This window comes from Nicotiana tomentosiformis, chromosome 8 (genome assembly GCF_000390325.3).
Source record: "Nicotiana tomentosiformis chromosome 8, ASM39032v3, whole genome shotgun sequence".
Taxonomy (NCBI): Eukaryota; Viridiplantae; Streptophyta; class Magnoliopsida; order Solanales; family Solanaceae; genus Nicotiana; species Nicotiana tomentosiformis.
In genome coordinates this window covers 48520497-48541097 of record NC_090819.1, presented here as the reverse complement: position 1 = coordinate 48541097, position 20601 = coordinate 48520497, and the positions used below count along the sequence as shown (strand labels likewise).

At 40.6% G+C, this 20601-nt stretch overlaps 1 protein-coding gene across 1 annotated transcript; it reads right to left on the bottom strand.

Annotated features, from left to right (window-relative positions):
• Nucleotides 1–682: 682 nt before the first annotated feature.
• LOC138897436 (uncharacterized) lies at nt 683–1156 on the bottom strand. The gene has a single exon (XM_070183405.1). The coding sequence runs from the start codon at nt 1154–1156 to the stop codon at nt 683–685; it is 474 nt and encodes a 157-aa protein (XP_070039506.1).
• Nucleotides 1157–20601: the final 19445 nt, after the last annotated feature.

Genomic DNA, 20601 nt, shown 5'->3' with positions numbered 1-20601 from the left:
ACCCGCGCGGCCAAAATAGACTCACCAATCGGAGTAGATACAAAAAAGGCTCATGAAGCTGTTCCGGTTCTATCCCAAATTCCATAGCAACATAAGGTGTGACATATGACAATGTGGAACCGGGATCAATAAGAGCATACACATCATGAGATTGGACAGTCAATATACGTGTGATAATATCTGGAGAAGCCTCTGAATTCTGGCGACCCCTCACAGCATAGAAATGGCCGGATCCTCCCGAACTCTGTGCTCCACCCCTAGCTGCACCACGCCCTACGGGTGTTGGAGTGCCTTGAGTTAGAGGAGGTGCTGCGGATGTAGTAGCTACAAAACTGGCTGGTTGTGCCATGCCCTTGCCCGCACCCTGGCGGGACGAACGGCAATCCCTCTAAATGTGACCCATCAATCCGCATCTGTAGCATATGGGTAAGTCCATGTAGCATATTCCTAGGTTCATCTTTCTACACCTAGGGCACAGGGGCCTCCTCTGCTATTGGAATCTACCACCATGACGATCGTGCTGATAGGAGTCCCTGTTGCCCTGACTGGGCCTGAAATGGCTCCATTTTTGCTGCTGACTGGGCCCTGATGGTGGTGCACTAGCCGAAGACTGAGCAAAGGACTGGGATGGCCTTGACGACCCTCCCCTGAATGTTGACTTGCCACCACCAGAAGAACCACCCTAGTTGCCCGTAGACCGGGACTCATTGCTACCCTCTCGCTCCATTCTGTTCCTCAATTTGCGAGTCTCTGTTGCTTGACCGAATGCCACCATCTTACCATAGTTCATATCAGAATTCAAGGAAGCTGTAGCGGCCTCATTAATTACCAAGGGACTAAGTCCCTGCACAAACCGGCGTACTTTAGCCTCCATAATAGGCAACATGTAAAGAGCATACTTGGATAGGTACGCGAATCTCATATGGTAATCCCACACACTCAGGCTACCTTGCCTCAGGTTCTCAAATTCAGCAGCACGGGCTGCCTTAGTCTCGACAGGCAAGAAATGATCAATGAAGGCATCGACAATCTCACCCCACCTCGTCGGAGGGCTCCCTTCTTCACGAGACTTCTCCCATAGTTCAAACCAAGAATATGCCACCTCTTTCAGGCGGTAGGAGGCCGATTCCACTGCTTCCGTCTCAGTAGCATGCATAAATCAGAGAGTCTTGTGCTTCTCATCAATGAAGTCCCGGGGGTCCTCCTCTGGGTTAGTACCCGTGAACACTGGAGTATCCAACTGGAGAAACCTGTTCACCCTGGAACTAGTAGAATCCCCTGGATGACTGGAAGAAGTGGGTGCAACATTTGACCTCTGGGCCTAGGAAGCCACTATCTGAGCCAACATCTGTGTGGCTCCCCTAAGATCAACATCAGAAACACCAGAATCGGAAGCTAGAACTGGAGGTGGAGTTAGTATATCATTTGGAGGGACCGTTGCACCCTCAGTAGGTGTAGGGACAGGTATGGTCTGGTAAGTTGTAGTAGAGTCAGGCAGTGTAGTAACTGGAGGAATTTTCTCACTCCTCGGGTGCTCACACGCATCATCAATTATAGGGTCAACCGTCAATCTTGTGGTGACATTAGCTCTTTGGCCAGTTCTTGCCTTTTTCTTAGATGCCATGTACTGAAAGTTAAAGTAAAGCATGAGTTAAAGGAGGAACAATCTTACAACCAGCTTTATCGCACGATCAAAAATATGAAAGAAGGGTATTATTCCTAAATGCCCAAGTAGCATCCTAATTATAGATGTGGTCGACAACACACCGATAATAAGGACTCTACTAGACACGTCTCTGAGACATCCTAGGACACTTTTAAACCTTAGGCTCTGATATCAAGTTTGTCACGCCCTAAAACCGAGGAGCTCGACTGACGCTCAACCTTGTGAACCCGGCCGAGCAAGCCTATTAGATTTCCTTCTACCCAAACTCATTCATGAATAAAGAGGATATATATATTTTCATTAATCAAACAGTAAAGTGATCATGTCTGCAATACCAATTTCTTACCCTTAGTTACTTCGTTTTAAAGTCTCAATTCCACACACATTTTTCATAATCTGAAATAGAAATAGTAATTCAAACTCAACATAACGAGTTTGACTTCCCCAGCACCAATATACAACCCACACTATGTCTACGGAGCCTCTAATAGATACAAAAGAGTACTATGATAATGCCGGCAACAAGGCCCCGGCTATACCTCAAGCACAATGCACGAGGAACAAAAGATACATGACCCCGAAATGAAGTGGGGCTCACCAAGTCAGCTGGGAAGAGGATGTACTGCTATCACTGATCCATGTCTCCTACTGTGGAACCACCTGCATCCATTGAAGATGCAACGCCCCCGGAAAAAGGGACGTTAGTACATGTGGAATAGTTCTAGTATGAATGACAAAACACCCTCTCAATAGAATGATAAATAATACAAACAAGAATATCATAATATCAATGGAAGCCTTAAACAACATCAAACCTCAATTTAGGATCAAGACAGTGTTCCAATTAATTTCCATATTTTTAAGTTGGAGATTCTTAGTACCGATATACTATCGTTCACAATACCATTATTCACAATAACAATACCACCGTACTCTTAGCACGGAGTCCGATCACGACCTGATCGGCTAGGCTATCTCATTAGAGACATCAACCACAATCACTCTCAATATCAATACCACTGTGCCTTTAACATGGAGTCCGATCATGACCCGATCGGCTAGGCTATCTCATTAGGGACATCAACCACAATCACAATTTCAATTACAATTTCACGCACAGTCACCACCATGTGTGGGGCATGGTGTCCGATCACGGCCCGATCGACTAGGCTGTCTTATTCGAGACATCAACCTTTTTATATCAATCATCGCATTTTATACTTCTTGCACATCTTTTCATTTCATTGGCACTAATGGCCATAATTATAAAATCATTCTTGGCACATTGGCCATATTTAGTATTGCATGCTCCCCTTTTCACTTTCAAACATCAACATCATCATCACCATTAACAACAATTCAAATCAAGGTGTGTAGTACGCATGTTAGCAATTAAGAGTCTAAGGCACATAGAGATTCTTCATAAAATTTGGCATAATACCTTTGTTTGAATTTGACTCGAGGTCGAATATTTTTAATGCACAACCCATATTTTTAACACATCCTCAATTGATAACATAACATAAATAAAACATTTGGGATACTTATTGAACATATATCTTTCAACCCAATCTTACTCGGAATAGCCAATTTTATAATAAACCACTCGGGATTTACATAAATTTCATGAATGTCGTGGGATTCAATTCTAAGAGAAGGGTTTAGCCAACATAACTCAATGGAGCTTCCTAAAACTCTAAAATAATCCGAAATTCTTTGCAACATCAATCTATTTTAGAAATATAATAAATTGAACCAAAATTAGGAAGATGATCATGGTTCAAGCTCATTTGAGCATTTTATCAAACACTAGGCGTGCATAAGGTTTTAACGTCCTTTTATGGAGGATTCCATCATCCAACAACCCATTCTTAGCTCAACAATCTTCTTACACCCTTTGATAACACATGCATGCAAGATGAACAACTTAAATGCCCAAAATTATCTTACTAATTACCCGATTCGAGACAAAAATTCAAAATTGAGGGTTAGGGTGTAGAATCTTACCTCTAGGGTGAAGACCTAGTGAGTTTCCCTTCTTAATCTTCCAAGATTTGAGAAAGAATTGAAGAACAATTGTTGAGGAACACCTTCTCACTCTAGGGCACTCTCTCTCACTCTAAAATGTTAGATTTTTAGTCAAAAATGGTCCATTGTGTGTATTTAACGAAGTAGGGCCGGGTTGTAAAAACCCAAAAATGAAGCTCCAGAACAATGTCTGCGGTCACATATGCGATCGCATAATTGATATGCGGTCCGCATATCGGTTGCATAATTGGTTTCCAAAACTTGCAAAAATTTGCTTGGGTCTGCAGTCACTATGCAGCCCGCAGACCTGTTCTGCGGTCGCATAGTCAATCGCAGAATGACACCCAAAACTAGCCTACACTTGTCTCACTCTGCGGCCATTATGCGGTCCGTAGAGTTATTCTGCGGTCGCATAATGGACCGTAAAAATGCATTTCTCTGCCAAAAAAGTTTTTTCTTTACTTTCTAGTGCATTGTTTAACCCAAAAGGTCCGAGCTGCAGCGAGCTTGCGAGGGGGGCTTACAATTTGGCACGTAAGAACACTCTTTACAATTCTAAATTCCTTAAACACGTAAGAACCAATTCGGCACCACGAAACATTATTTTTCCTTTGCGACATTTTACGGGGCCTTACAAACATATTGACCATTATTGCGTAAGTAGTCGAATCTGGAGGGGGAAAGGGCTAACCTTTATTTGTTTGTAGAAACTCAAGCACAAAATCACTAGATTTGGTATGGTCCAGAATATCCCGACTCTGCTAATTGACTAGTAGAATGACCTTGCACTGTGTGACCAAAATCACATGAGGAGAGTACTGGGTAACTTGCCATCTTTGCTGAATATTCGACCCAACAGGGAATTAATTGAGGCAGCCGCCATGTTCTGGGATGAAAAGAGAACTATTTTTCAATTTGGAAATATAAAAATGACTCCTCTTCTGGAAGAAATAGGGGGTTTCGCCAAGTAACCATGGGATAGTCCGGGTCAACTGGTGCCAGAAAATCGCAGCCAACATGGTTTTCTGAAAATGTTGGGATTCAAGAAGTACGACGAACTGGACAGCCTGAAGAAATCATACATCCCCTTTGAATTTCTCTATGAGAAATTGTTACACCCCGTAAGTTTAACAATATTGATACCGTTAGATATTATGTTAATGTGGTATTTTATTTTAAGTGGAGTATTTTAGTAAAAGTTTTATAAGTATAATTTTGGATAGTTACCATTATTGCTATTTTTGAATATGATAAATTATACACATAATATGAGAAAGTTTATGAGATTTTCTTTATTGTAAAGATAGAAATTATTTTCTCACAAGAAAATAAGGTTATCTTTTTACCATTTTAAGAATTAAGCGTACGAAAATTTGTACTCTTTATATGAGATTAGAAAAATTAGAAGTGAAAAAAATATATGTATTTTTATATGGATATTTTAATGCAATAATAGTGTATGTATTAATTTTATATGGTACCATGATTTATTAATATTGTAATATTTTAATAGTAGTATTTTAAGTGATTTGATATAATTCTTAATTATGTGAATAATTGGACAATTAATGAATTTTAGTAGAAGATTAATTAAAAATCTTTGGATAAGGTTAGATAACCTCACGTGGCAACTTTTGGCTTAGAAAAAGTGTGACTCATACATTCATTAATATAGGTGGCATGAATCAAAATGTTTCTTGGAGAAGAGATATGGACGGTGGCAGTAAGTAAAGCAATGAAATATAAAATTTATTGCCTTTCCTTCCATTCAGTTTTGAGGATATACTTATAACATATAATATTTATACTTCTTTGGGTGATAATCGACTTACCAAAAAAATGCGAACAATGTGATTATGATATAGAGGACTCTTCACATATTCGAACATGTCCAAAGTCTAACCAGATATGGAATTGCTTATTTTCACAAAAAAGTCCCGTATGATTTTTCATCTACAACCTTCTGGAGCTCTTATGAGCAATTAAGGTATGTTAAGGCTAAACCTTTCTTCATTTTGGCATGATCTCGTAACTACATGAGTTTGATAACGAAGCATAAAGAGAAGTTTGTATTCCTGAATTTATTCACATTATCCTAGTCTCAGAAGTTATAGTATTCTCCCTTATCGGGACTTCATATTCAGTTTAGTATTGGCTTATTTCAGCCAATAGAGCATAGAGTGTATATATATACAGTGTTACAGTATTTTTACCACCATCGAGCTATAATCGGTGGGCAGGCCCCTATTGGGCAACCTCTGATCAGATGGTAAGTTATATATAGAGCCTACTGTGGCCGAGCGCCTATGAGCGAGCCCAGAATGGCCGAGATACAGAGCCTAGTATGGCCGAGCGCCTATGAGCGAGCCTACTACGGCAGGGCAGTTACACATACCGAGCCTTATAGGGCCGGACAACTATTTTACATACTATATGGAGAGAGTTGAGTCAGTATCAACAGATAAGCATATCTTCATATTATTTTTGACTCCCAGTTACATTCAGTTATTATATCATCAGTTCAGTTTTAGCTTTCAGTTATTCTGTTGCCTTACATACTCATTACATTATTTGTACTGACGTCCCTTTGCTGGGGACGCTGCATTTTATGCCTGCAGGTCCTGATAGACAGCTGGATAGACCTAACCAGTAGACAGAGCTAAATGACAGCTTGGTTGGTAAGCTCCACTTCCCCGGAGTTACCAGGTCTAGACCTTGGAGTCTGTTTTATATATACAAGTTTGATGGGTAGGTCGAGGCCCTGTCCCGACCATGATACAGTTCAACTATCTCTAGAGGCTTGTAGATAAGTCCTGTATAGTTTGTATATCAGTAGATATTCATGGCGGCCTCGTCAGCCTGCACATTTATATATAGATATATATATTTAAATATATATGAGTTTTTGGGTATGTTTACCCCTCAGATGAAAGAGACGATATTTTCAGATGATTCAGAATATGGCCTCATCGACCTAGGTTGAGGGTTACCCCTCTAGAGTTCATAGTTACAGAGTGGTACGCTCGGGTCGAGTATGGTACCGGGTGCCGGCCACGTCTCTTCAGGTTTGGGGCGTGACAAACTTGGTATCAGAGCAGTTCTATCCTAGGGAGTCTACAAGCCATGTCTAGTAGAGTCTTGTTTATCGGTGTGTTGTGCACCGCACTTATAAGCAGGAGGCTACAAGGCATTTAGGAGTCTGTTACCCTTCATTCAAATCCAAATCGTGCTATAGAGCTGAGTCATAAGAGTTCGAGCCAAAGCTTAAGTTTGCTAATGATATAGCGATGCTTTCAATTAGAATAATTATAGCTAGCTAAAGGTCTAATACAACAACAGGTAAAAGCATTAGTAGAGAGAGAATTCTTGACTACGTGGACCTGTTTGAGACCCTATTAGATTGTGCTTACCATATGTGCGAATTTCCCATTTACCCTAAGACAGGAATATCTAACATACCCCGTGAATAGCAGGCCTTGGGAGTATCATAAGGTAAAACTATAAGTTTCAACATGTAACAGAAGCATGGTGAAGAAGGGTACGAGTTACCTAGTTAATTAAGACTGTCCAAATTTCCACGTCAGGCAGAGAAATAAAAGAATTCTAAGTTACCTTCAACAGAAATAGAGGTATGTACAATTGGCCACACATATCTCAGTTATGCCCTATGGGAGCTAACATATATAGTTTAAGAGAAGGATGGGATATCAAGATCCAGCATGGGTTAGAGTAACCCGAAATGGTGGATTGAGCCAGGGAGCTAAAAGTGAAACAATGTTTTGTTGAAGTTTTCAGAATAATGCGATAAACAGAAGTATTAGCAAGAGAATAAGAAGAGAGAAATGAAGTATTATGAGTAAGATGTGATAAACGGGTGATAATGGTAAATCAAAATATGATATGATGACAGAGTCTATAGTCAAGTGAAAAAAAAAACAAGAGGTGACAGGAGGTCTTGAGACAATAAAAGAGTATAGGCCAAAAGTCATATTCTAATTTCGAGAAATGAGTTGGTGCGTCCAACGTGATTACCAAGACAAAACAATTTAGACCCCCGGAGTAATAGAAATTAGCATGGGCTAGTGAACAAGATAAACTGAATATCAATTAGGGATCGAATGAGGTGATGATAGTCGACATCAAGTGAATTTCAAAGATCGCATTCCGGCAATAATACAATAGACAACAGAAGAATAACCTTTAAAGTTCACTCAGGAAGACGCTTCCCTAAAGCAAGAACTTTGAGCAAAGTTAATCTTAAGGGACTAAGTGTTCCAGTTGCACTAGGTATCTTATACCGTCGTGTGTAAGATATTTAATTATCCTTGTTACATAAGGGTTACTGCAAGGCAAGTAAGAGTCAATAAAGACGTGAAAAGACGTCGAAGATGAAGAGGTAAAATATTTATAAGTAAGTTTTCATAGCATTACATATTAATACTCCCCTAAAGGGGGGAAGATGGTATAATATGGTATTAAGTCAGAGTTAAGTGGTTCAGGTAACTATGGAATAGTAAAGGAAGAATGCAGTAAATGGTTAAAGGAATGATATTGCATTTATTCAGATCCTACAGACATGATACGAGTTCAGAACATTATGCAAGCACGACACCGAGGGGAGACAGTAAGGGTTCCCACACTAGATGTTATTGATAAATAAGAGCGAATGAACACTTGATGCATTAGGAGCCAGTGCAAAAGTTAAGTTAAAGTAGAAGACATAACCCAAGAGTGATTACCCAGAAGGTAAATATGAGCATGGACTGACGAGTAGTTAGTAGTTCATTCAGGAATTCAGGAAGAGCCTAGTCATGGCTAGACAAGAGGTTCAGATAAATCAGTAGATTATGCAAGATAAACGAAGTGAAACCCAGCATAGGAAATTCGATGTCGTATCTATAACGCCAGATTAAAAAAAAAAAGTACCAGTCTCATAAGGAGTAAGTATGAAGCTCCCACCAGATTGTGTATGCACTAGAGCTGCAAGTTTATAGTAGAGCTTCAAGTTGTGGATGTGAATTCTACCTATGTGGAAGAGAGGTTATGAAAGATACAGAAGATACAATGCGAGATTAAAAGGTAAGTAAGGCAAAGGTGAAGAAGATACGAGATACTCAAGTACAAAAGGTTGTGAATAGTCGCGACTTCAGATATAGTTTGGGGTTTAGTTTAAGTTACAAAGGAGACCCTAGTGAAAATTTTATAAATCTGTAATAGTTAACATTCGAGGACGAATGTTCTAAAGGGGGAAAAGATGTTACACCCCATAAGTTTAACAACATTGATACCGTTAGATATTATGTTAATGTGGTATTTTATTTTAAGTGGAGTATTTTAGTAAAAGTTTTATAAGTATAATTTTGGATAGTTACCATTATTGCTATTTTTGAATATGATAAATTATACACATAATATGAGAAAGTTTATGAGATTTTCTTTATTGTAAAGATAGAAATTATTTTCTCACAAGAAAATAAGGTTATCTTTTTACCATTTTAAGAATTAAGCGTACGAAAATTTGTACTCTTTATATGAGATTAGAAAAATTAGAAGTGAAAAAAATATATGTATTTTTATATGGATATTTTAATGCAATAATAGTGTATGTATTAATTTTATATGGTACCATGATTTATTAATATTATAATATTTTAATAGTAGTATTTTAAGTGATTTGATATAATTCTTAATTATGTGAATAATTGGACAATTAATGAATTTTAGTAGAAGATTAATTAAAAATCTTTGGATAAGGTTAGATAACCTCACGTGGCAACTTTTGGCTTAGAAAAAGTGTGACTCATACATTCATTAATATAGGTGGCATGAATCAAAATGTTTCTTGGAGAAGAGATATGGACGGTGGCAGTAAGTAAAGCAATGAAATATAAAATTTATTGCCTTTCCTTCCATTCAGTTTTGAGGATATACTTATAACATATAATATTTATACTTCTTTGGGTGATAATCGACTTACCAAAAAAATGCGAACAATGTGATTATGATATAGAGGACTCTTCACATATTCGAACATGTCCAAAGTCTAACCAGATATGGAATTGCTTATTTTCACAAAAAAGTCCCGTATGATTCTTCATCTACAACCTTCTGGAGCTCTTATGAGCAATTAAGGTATGTTAAGGCTAAACCTTTCTTCATTTTGGCATGATCTCGTAACTACATGAGTTTGATAACGAAGCATAAAGAGAAGTTTGTATTCCTGAATTTATTCACATTATCCTAGTCTCAGAAGTTATAGTATTCTCCCTTATCGGGACTTCATATTCAGTTTAGTATTGGCTTATTTCAGCCAATAGAGCATAGAGTGTATATATATACAGTGTTACAGTATTTTTACCACCATCGAGCTATAATCGGTGGGCAGGCCCCTATTGGGCAACCTCTGATCAGATGGTAAGTTATATATAGAGCCTACTGTGGCCGAGCGCCTATGAGCGAGCCCAGAATGGCCGAGATACAGAGCCTAGTATGGCCGAGCGCCTATGAGCGAGCCTACTACGGCAGGGCAGTTACACATACCGAGCCTTATAGGGCCGGACAACTATTTTACATACTATATGGAGAGAGTTGAGTCAGTATCAACAGATAAGCATATCTTCATATTATTTTTGACTCCCAGTTACATTCAGTTATTATATCATCAGTTCAGTTTTAGCTTTCAGTTATTCTGTTGCCTTACATACTCAGTACATTATTTGTATTGACGTCCCTTTGCTGGGGACGCTGCATTTTATGCCTGCAGGTCCTGATAGACAGCTGGATAGACCTAACCAGTAGACAGAGCTAAATGACAGCTTGGTTGGTAAGCTCCACTTCCCCGGAGTTACCAGGTCTAGACCTTGGAGTCTGTTTTATATATACAAGTTTGATGGGTAGGTCGAGGCCCTGTCCCGACCATGATACAGTTCAACTATCTCTAGAGGCTTGTAGATAAGTCCTGTATAGTTTGTATATCAGTAGATATTCATGGCGGCCTCGTCAGCCTGCACATTTATATATAGATATATATATATTTAAATATATATGAGTTTTTGGGTATGTTTACCCCTCAGATGAAAGAGACGATATTTTCAGATGATTCAGAATATGGCCTCATCGACCTAGGTTGAGGGTTACCCCTCTAGAGTTCATAGTTACAGAGTGGTACGCTCGGGTCGAGTATGGTACCGGGTGCCGGCCACGTCTCTTCAGGTTTGGGGCGTGACAGAAATATGGGCACAATAAATCATATCGCCTACATCACGAGGAGCTAGCTATTAGCTCTTTGGGATGGGTACGTTGCCGGGTCTATGCCTTCATAGTCTATTTCCTGGGTTTGTTGATCTTTTCGATGCAAGGAGCAAGGATTCACACTCGCTTAGCCATGGTCGCCAGGACTGTGATGGAAGGTATAGAGGGGCAGAAATACACCATCATCCCTATTATCTTAGCCGAGATGTACCATGCTCTGGATCGGTGCAAGCAGGGGTTCAGACATTTCGAGGGTTGTAATATCCTACTACAAGTTTGGTTGCTCGAACACTTTCAGAGGGAAAATTATTGGCAGGAGCTTCTACGTAGGCCACTGAATGACTACATAGCCAGTCATCATCCAAAGAAGATGATGTTCGCTCCAAACAAGTTTGCAAAGCCTGGGAATGCTGTAGGTTATCTACGTTTCTTTATTAATCTGACGGACGAGCAAGTGCATTGGATGTTTGAGTGGTTCCCTAGTAGTGAGTTCATCATCAGGTCCAAAGGAACTACTCACTTGGTACTGATCGGGTTGTGAGGCATCTACCCTTACGCTCCTATAAGGGTTATGAGGCAAGCTAGGAGGAAGCAAGTCATACCATGGGTTTCCAACATGGTTCAGTATAAAGCAGACTTCAAAGAACATGTTATCCCGTTCAAATTTGAAGCTTAGCACATGTCGAATCAAAAGATCATCGTGGATGGGGAGACTATTGAACCATAAAGGTATCATGCCGGTCATATGTACTACTATCTCTCATGGTTGGAAGATGATATAACCGGAGATGTCAAATCAGGGGTCAATCTGAAAGATAGAATCATAGATGAGGCACATGTAAAATACAAGATGCTCCGTAAAAGAGTGTTCGAATCTGAAGCTAAGCATCTAGAGCAGAATAAGGTGGACATGGAAGCGACCAAAGAATGGAAGGAAATTGCAAATAAGTCGACCAAAAGGTTAGATCACCTAGAGCAAGGACTGATGGAGTTGGAGGGGAAGATGAGAAAGAGACTTTGGGATTGTCAAGGTATGGGCTATGATGAAGGACGGAAGCCGACAATGGCTTACTTGCTACTCGACATGCGCGACTTGGGAAGTGTGATTGATGGAGTCAAAAGAGCCAAGCATGGAGAAGGTCCTTCTGGGACCAAATAGATTAGGAGATAATGTCCGTTATTGCTTTCTAGATTAGATTTCGTTAGCTTTCAATGTAATAAGGCTTTGTTCCATTAGTGACTTCATATTATTTCGATTTAGTAAAGGATGATTTGATTTTTTTTCGCATTAATGGAATGAGGCAACATTTGCATGAATTTTATCCGAGTCTATTTATCGCTTAGGCCTACCTCGGGCACAATGAAGTTCCTAAATTAGGATGCGAATTATTGCTTGAACTTACGTGATACTTGCTTAAATATTGCGAACACTCTTTCATTTCGTCTTACTGACTTTGTTACCTTTTGTTTTTCTTTCTCTTGATTATTACCATTCCCAAAAGGTTGGTTCATGCATTCTAGCATCATCAGAATACCACACCATATCCAGAGGTCCTCCACCTCCTCCTCCACATAGCGACCAGAAATAAAAAGGCAACGACAAAGTGAAGATGGATGATCTAAGTGGTAATCGAAACGACAATGCTACCTTGGCAGAAAATATTGAAACCTCAGATGAAAGAAGTACACCAGGACAGAATGAGTTGGTCCTACGGTTGGAATAGGAAATCTTGGAGCTACAAGGGGAGCTTGAGCAGGTCCGAAATCTCGCAAAACTCTCCTTTACTCTAAATGTTCTTGACGTCAACCACTAGAACACCACTACCCAGAATTAAACACCACCTCAAAACAAAAAAGCCCAAAATCCACCACCCATAGCTCCACAAAATCCCCCTGCAATGCACCAATATCACAACCCCGCACCCAACCCAGTATCCGCAAACTACTACTTATCATACTCCTCAAAACTCACCACAACTTACCCCCGATCCCCCTCAAACCTCAATCAATGATCACCTATATACCCAAGTCCCAAGAACATACCAAGGAAACCCAATATACATGGAGACCTTACCATACACCCCGCAACAAACCTTATACATACCTGAACCAACTGAGAAGGACTTGCTCATCCGAAACATGACAGAGGAGCTAAAGAAATTGATAGGAAGAGTCCAGAGTGTCAAAGGCGGGAATGGCATTGAAGGTTTGAACTACGAAAACTTGTGTATCCAGCCAGATGTGGAACTACCGTAGGGTTACAAACCTCCTAAAATTGAGATGTTTGATGGCACCGGTGATCCTAAGGTGCATTTAAGAACCTATTGTGACAAGCTTGTAGGAGTGGGCAAGAATGAGCAAATCTGCATGAAACTGTTCATGGGAAGTCTTATAGGTGATGCCTTATCTTGGTATATTAGCCAAAACCCAAAGAAGTGGGAAACGTGGGTGAGCATGGCATCCGATTTCATGGATAGATTTAGGTTCAATACAAAGAATTCACCAGATGGTTTCTACATCCAGAACCTCAAGAAGAAGCCAATAGAAACCTTTCACGAGTATGATACACGTTGGAGATCAGAGGTCGCCAAGGTGAGGCCACCAGTAGAAGAAGAACAAATGAACAAGTTCTTTGTCAAAGCTCAGGATCCACAGTATTATGAATGATTGATGGTTATAGAGAATCACATGTTCTACGACTTCATCAAATTGTTAGAAAGAATAGAAGAAGGAATCAAGAGCGGTATGGTGACCAATTTTGAGGCACTGCAAGCCACCAACATAGCCTTACAGTCAGGAGGTATTTTGAAGAAGAAGGAAGTGGGTGCCATGATGGAAACCCAGTCCCCTAAGTCTCCCCTTACCTATCAAACACTTCCACCCACATATCAACCCTCACCTCCAAAATACCAATAACCCGCCACTACTTCCCATATCTATAACACCCAGCTCATATATTACCATTCACCTCCTCCCGCCCACCAAAACTACCCAAAGCCACGACCAAACTTTGATCGTAGAGCTCCCAGACAATACACCCCAATCGCTGAACCCATAGCCTAACTATATCAGAGACTGAAGGCCGCTGGTTATGTCACTTCCATTCCTGTTGTTGTTGTTGAAAACCCTTCCCAGTGGGTTAACCCCAACAAGACTTGTGCCTAACCTTCAGGCATGGAGGGTCATACTATTGAGGAATACCGCATGCTGAAGGACAAGATCCACACGCTGATTGACACCAAAGTTATACAAGCAAATGAGTCCGCGCCGAATGTCCGCAATAACCCTCTTCTTGATCGTAAGGGCGAGAGAGTGAATGTGATAGAAACTGATGAAGAAAGGGATCGGGAGGGATCCATCGGACTTATTCGAGAGGGGGATACTCCCAAAACATCTCCTATCACCCTCTCGCCGATTGTGGTGCAAACCCAGGCACCATTCGAGGTCGAGGTAGCTACGCCCTTCAGTGTTATGGTAGCTCCAACACTGTCTTATAAGTCTAATGTTGTCCCATGGGATTATGTGGCGGAGGCAAGGAGAAAAAGAAAAGCCAAGATGGAAGAGACATGTGCTGCACAAGGAATGACCAGAACCGGCAAGGTTTACACACCTAAAAATCTTGGAGGAACAAGTAAAGAGACCGCACCGAAACCACCTATCGTGGAGACATGCACTGATGATCTTTGGAGGAAGGTACATGCGAGGCAATACTCTATTGTTGATCACTTAAACAAGACTCCCGCCCAAATATCCATCTTCCCACTATTGCAAAACTCAGATGTGCACAATAATGCCTTGGTGAAGGTGTTAAGTGAAGCTTATGTACTTACTGATACACTAGTGGAGAGATGGAGAATATGGTAGGGCAGATATTGGAGAGTCATAATATTACTTTCCACAAAGATGAGCTACCGCCATAGGGGTTGAGTCACAATAAATCATTGCACATCACTGTGCAATATGAAGACAAGTTCATTGCTAGGGTTCTAATAGACGGAGGATCGAGTCTGAACATATGCCCGCTGGCTACTTTGAAAAGAATAGGCCTGCATGAGATAAGGATGGGAAATATGAATGTGAAGGCATTTGATGGGTCTCAAAGAGCCACTATCAGAGAAATCAACCTTGATCTGCAGATGGGCTCGACCTGGTTCGATGTTGAATTCCAGGTGCTAGATATATCAGCCATTTATAACTTGTTACTAGGACGACCATTGATACACGCAGCTGGGGCAGTCGCTTCTACTCTGCAGCAGGCTGTAAAGTTCGAGTGGAATTATCAAGAGGTGATTATTCATGGAGATGGAAGTAACCCTATCTACACCAACCAGACTGTGCTAGCTGTCGAGAACAAGAGGAAATTGGAAGGAGAAACGTGCCACAACATTGAACGGGTAAACATAATCGAGAAGGGGTGATGGTGGAGCAACAAGATAGAAAGTATATTGATGTGGTTGGGGTACAAACCAGGCAAGGGTCTTGGTCCAAAGCTTTAAGGGATCACAAAATCAATACGACCACAATATCATGGCACAACCTTTGATCTCGGCTATAATTACACCATGCAAGAATATAATGATTTGACACTGCCATCGTGTGACATTTACTATCCATTGGAACAACTCATACCACCGCTGCACTAGACATTTCACTAGGTTGATGTGATTTGGGGATCCGAGGAAGATGAAGTTTTGGCCGGTATGAGGAAGCTATTTCTGGACGAGGAAGATATGGATAGCAATGTAATCCTAGAGGAGGAGGAGGAGGAGGAGGAAGAAGACCTTACCATTCAGACAGTGGGAGAAGGAGTTGTTCTCAGGAACTGGATTGTTGCACCATCCCGGGCTCGCCGAGCACCTGGGTAGCCTTGCAGAACTAGCATGATTTATTTTAAATTGTTTTGGCATTTAAGACATTTTCAGTGTTTTGTTTTGAAATAATTACTCGAGACATCGAGTCCTACTTGTTTAATAATTTTTAGTTCTGATTAATGCATAATCGCTTTTCATTTATTTATATTATTACCTTTATACATTCTTTTTCAGCATAATTATTACATATCATGATAAACCTACGACTGTGACATGTAATGAGATAACTCAACATAAGGAAAGTGAAGACGATATAATACATGAGGAAATTGTCAAAGAAGTTGAGAATTTAGAGAACAAACCAAATTCCAATTTGGAAGAAACCGAAGCAATTAACTTAGGAGATTCTAAAACAATCAAAGAGACTCATATTAGCATTCATCTATCGCCATCAGAGATGGAAGAGTACATCAGGTTTCTAAAGGAATATGAGGATATTTTCGCATAGTCCTACGATGACATGACTAGGTTAAGCACATCCATAGTGGCTCACAAGTTACCTACCAACCCTATGTGTCCACCGATAAAACAGAAGCTCGGGAAATTCAATCCAGATATGAGTCTAAAGATAAAGGAAGAGGTTACCAAGTAGATCAAAGCCAAGGTCCTTCGGGTGGTCTAGTATACAACTTGGTTAGTCAACATAGTACCGGTTTCGAAAGAAGGATGGGAAGGTCAAGGTGTGCTTTGACTATCGAGATCTGAACAGAGCGATCCCTAAGCATAATTTCCCATTGTCCAACCTACACATACTGATTGACAACTATGCCAAGCATGAACTCCAATCCTTTGTGGATTGCTTCGCAGGATATCACCAGATTTGGATGGACGAAGAGGACGCTGAAAAGATAGCCTTCATCATGTCATGAGCGATATATTGTTACAAAATGATGCCATTTGGTTTGAAGAACACTGGGGATACCTACATGAAGGCCATGACTACTCTTTTCCATAATATGATACATAAAGAAATAGAGGTGTACGTGGATGGCGTAGTCATCAAATCTAATAAGAGTTCAGATGACATAGCAGATCTGACAAAGTTTTTTAACCGACTCAGAAAGTGAAATCTGAAGCTAAATTTTACAAAATGTGCTTTCGAAGTCCCTGCTAGGAAGTTGCTGGGTTTCATCATTAGTCGCCGCGACATTAAGTCAGACCTATCAAAAATTAAAGTTATTTAGGACTTGCCACCACCAAAGAGCAAGAAGGATGTGATTAGCTTTTTAGGGCACCTCAATTATATCAGTTGTTTTGTAGCACAATCAACAGTAATATGTGAGCCGGTCTTCAAAATGCTGAGGAAGGATGTTGCGATGAGTTGGGCTGAAGAGTGCTATAAGGCTTTCGATAAAATCAAGGAGTACTTGTCTAAGCCAGCCGCGTTGGTCCAACCATAGCCTGGGAGACCTCTATTTCTATACCTATCCATGTTGGATGGAGCTTTTGGTTGCGTCCTGGGGAAACATGATGAAATCGGGAGAAATGAGCATGCGATATATTATCTGAGTAGGAAGTTCACACCTTACGAAGCCCGGTACTCTTTGTTGGAATGCACATGTTGTGCCTTGACCCGGATAGCCCAAATATTGAGGCACTACTTATGCGCATACACCATATATCTCATATCAAATATGGATCCACTAAAATACATCTTTCAGAAACCCATGCATACAGGTAGGCTAGCAAAGTGGCAAATATTGCTCAGTGAGTTCAACATCATCTATGTGACTCAGAAGGCGGTCAAGAGAAAAGCATTGGCCGATCACCTAGCAGATAACCCCGTAGACAGAGAATACGAACCATTGAAGATGTATTTTCTCTACGAGAAAGTGACAATTGTAGGAGAAGATATTTCCAAAACATATGATGGTTGAAGGATTTTTTTGAGGAGCCGCAAACTTCAAAGGAGTGGGAAACATAACTGTTTTGGTATTATAAACCAGTCAACATTACCCGGTATCTGCAAAGCTCAGGTTCCCATGCACCAATAATATGGTAGAATACGATGTTTGCATTTTGGGGCTCAAATTGGCCATCGACATGAATATTCAAGAGTTGCTGGTAATCAAAGATTCAGATCTGCTGGTACATCAAGTACTCAGAGAATGAGCTACCAAGAACACTAAAATATTTCCATACCTGCACTGTATGCAAGATTTGATCAAGAGGTTCACGAAGATTGAATTCAAACATGTTTCGAGAATATAGAACGAGTTCGCAGATGCACTGGCTACCTTGTCTTCCATGATACAGCATCCAGACAAGAATTTTATCGATCCTATCCCGAGAGAGATTTGTAATTAAACAGTTTATTGTGCCCATGTTAAAGAGGAGTTCGACGGAAATCCATGGTTTCAGGATATCAAGGAGTATTTGGAGAAAGGAGAATACCTGGGAAATGCTACGCACACTCAGAAGCGTACGCTTTGAAGATTGGTCGACCATTTCTTTCAGAGCTGTGGAATTCTATATAGAAGGACTCCTGACTTGGGACTGCTGCGATATGTCGATGCCAAGGAGGCATCTAAGCTGCTCGAAGAGATACAAGCTGGAAACTGCAAACCTTAAATGAACGGGTTCGTTCTATCCAAGAAGATATTAAGGGCATGGTATTTCTGGATGGCTATGGAGACATACTGCATCAAGTAAGTACAAAAGTGCCACTAATGCCAGGTACATGCTGATATGATAGGGGTGCCACCCAACGAACTCAATGCAACGAGTTCACCTTGGCCTTTCTCTACTTGGGGCATGGATGTCATCAGACCAATTCAGCATGCTGCTTCCAATGGACATAGATTCATCTTGGTAGCCATAGATTATTTCACAAAATGGGTCGAAGCGGCTTCCTATAAAGCTGTGACTATGAAAGTTGTAGCAGACTTTGTCCGGGAGCATATTCTTTGTCGATTCGGAGTGCCTGAGTCAATCATTACCGACAATGCTGCCAGTCTCAGCAATGATCTGATGAAAGCCATGTGTGAAACATTAAAATTCAAGCACCAGAAGTCTACAACATATAGGCCGCAAATGAATGGAGTCGTGGAAGCCGCCAACCAAAACATCAAGAAGATATTAAGGAATATGGTGGATAACTACAAGCAATGGAATGAGAAGCTACATTTTGCTTTACTCGAATACCGCACCACAGTACGCACATCAACTGGGGCAACCCCTACCTACTGGTCTACGGTACTAAAGCTGTTAACCCGCCGAGGTGGAGATTCTTTCTCTAAGAATCATACAGGAGGCCAAGCTCAGCGATGCATAATGGATACATAGCCGATATGAGCAATTGGCTCTCATTGACGGTAAAAGAATGAACGCAGTGTGTCACGGTCAACTCTACCATGTGTGAGAGATGAGAGGGAGTTTTGAGTTTGGGGGAAAAAGGGTTGTGAATTTTACCCGATGAAAGGCAGTGGTTCTTTAAAATTTACCCGACTGACCGCATATGCAAAAATTAAACCTCTTCTGCTACAACGCTTTTGCGGCTTGCGATCCGCTTTTGCGAATTTACCGCATCTGCGGTGTAAAACACGCTTCTACGTGAGCGCTCTTGGGAAGAAAAGTTCGCTTCTGTGATGGAGGCACATTTGCGATGCCTTGGGTGCTTCTGCTGGGCCGCATCTGTGTTAAAAGTTCCGCAGATACTGGTTCATCAGATTTCTCAATGCCAGAACTAGGCAACCACTATTTTTGTTCACTCCAACACTTCAAACTCCTCAATTCAACTCCAAAAAATTTGAAACTTGGCAGATTAGTCAAAAATAATATAATAAACTATTCTAAAAAAGAAAATTTCAAAAACGATGGGTTTCCTTCCAACAAGCGCCGTATTTACCGTCGTGGCACGACGTGAATTGACTTTGCCACTTTTATCGCCACTTGGAAGATACGAACTGGGCACCTAACTTGGAATCAAGCTTGTGACCACGAGCAGCGAGGGGTGGTAAGCAGATGATCAAGCCAAATATCAATTTCTTCATTTTGCATTTATTGGCTTTCTTTTGAGGAATGTCATTTTGCGTTCTTGAATTTTCAAATTGCAAGATGTATGGCTTTTTGTCTTTCTTCTTTGCACTCCCACATGGATTCACATGGCTTAATTCCCATATCACCATACAAGTCTAACTCTCAACTTGCAACTTTTTTCGGATTTCGCCATCCTCTTTTTCCCCCGAACTAGAGGCAACTTCAACCATATTTTTAATTACACCGCTTGACTCTAATTCTATATTTTTTTTGGCATCACCAACAAGCATGGAGTCGGTTGGTGGATGTTCAGTTCTTGATTCCTCGAAATAGAGCTCACTTTCTTCCTCGAAGTTGGACTCTTCTTGACCTCTTTCCACACTCTCAAATTAATAGGCATAATGAGCCTCAATCATTGATTTCATTTGATCTTCCAAAGTGGGTATAGTCTCATCATTTCAATGTAGTTCTTGTTTTATGTCCTCGCATGCCATGTTTTGCTTCTCCTCATTTTCAAGAATGGTCTCCAACATGAGCATCATCCTCTCATTTTGAGCATTTGAGAGTTCTTCTTGATTTCGATCAAGTGCCAAGGAAGGATTTTTGACTTCAACCTCTAAGGAAGGTTCTTGGCCATCATTCACTTCCGAGGCGTTTTGGACCTATAAAGCTTCAAGCATTTCTCCCATTTGTGAGTTCAACCTTTCAAGCGCAAAATCATTTTTGAGACTATTTTCCAAAATCTCATCCAAGTCATTTTGCTCTTTGTTTCCTCCTTCAAGTAGGCATTCTATCATGAGCTTGAAC

What these genes read in the sequence shown, in the direction of transcription:
- LOC138897436 (XM_070183405.1), bottom strand. Translation starts at nt 1,156, where the DNA reads ATGCATGCTACTGAGACGGAAGCAGTGGAATCGGCCTCCTACCGCCTG.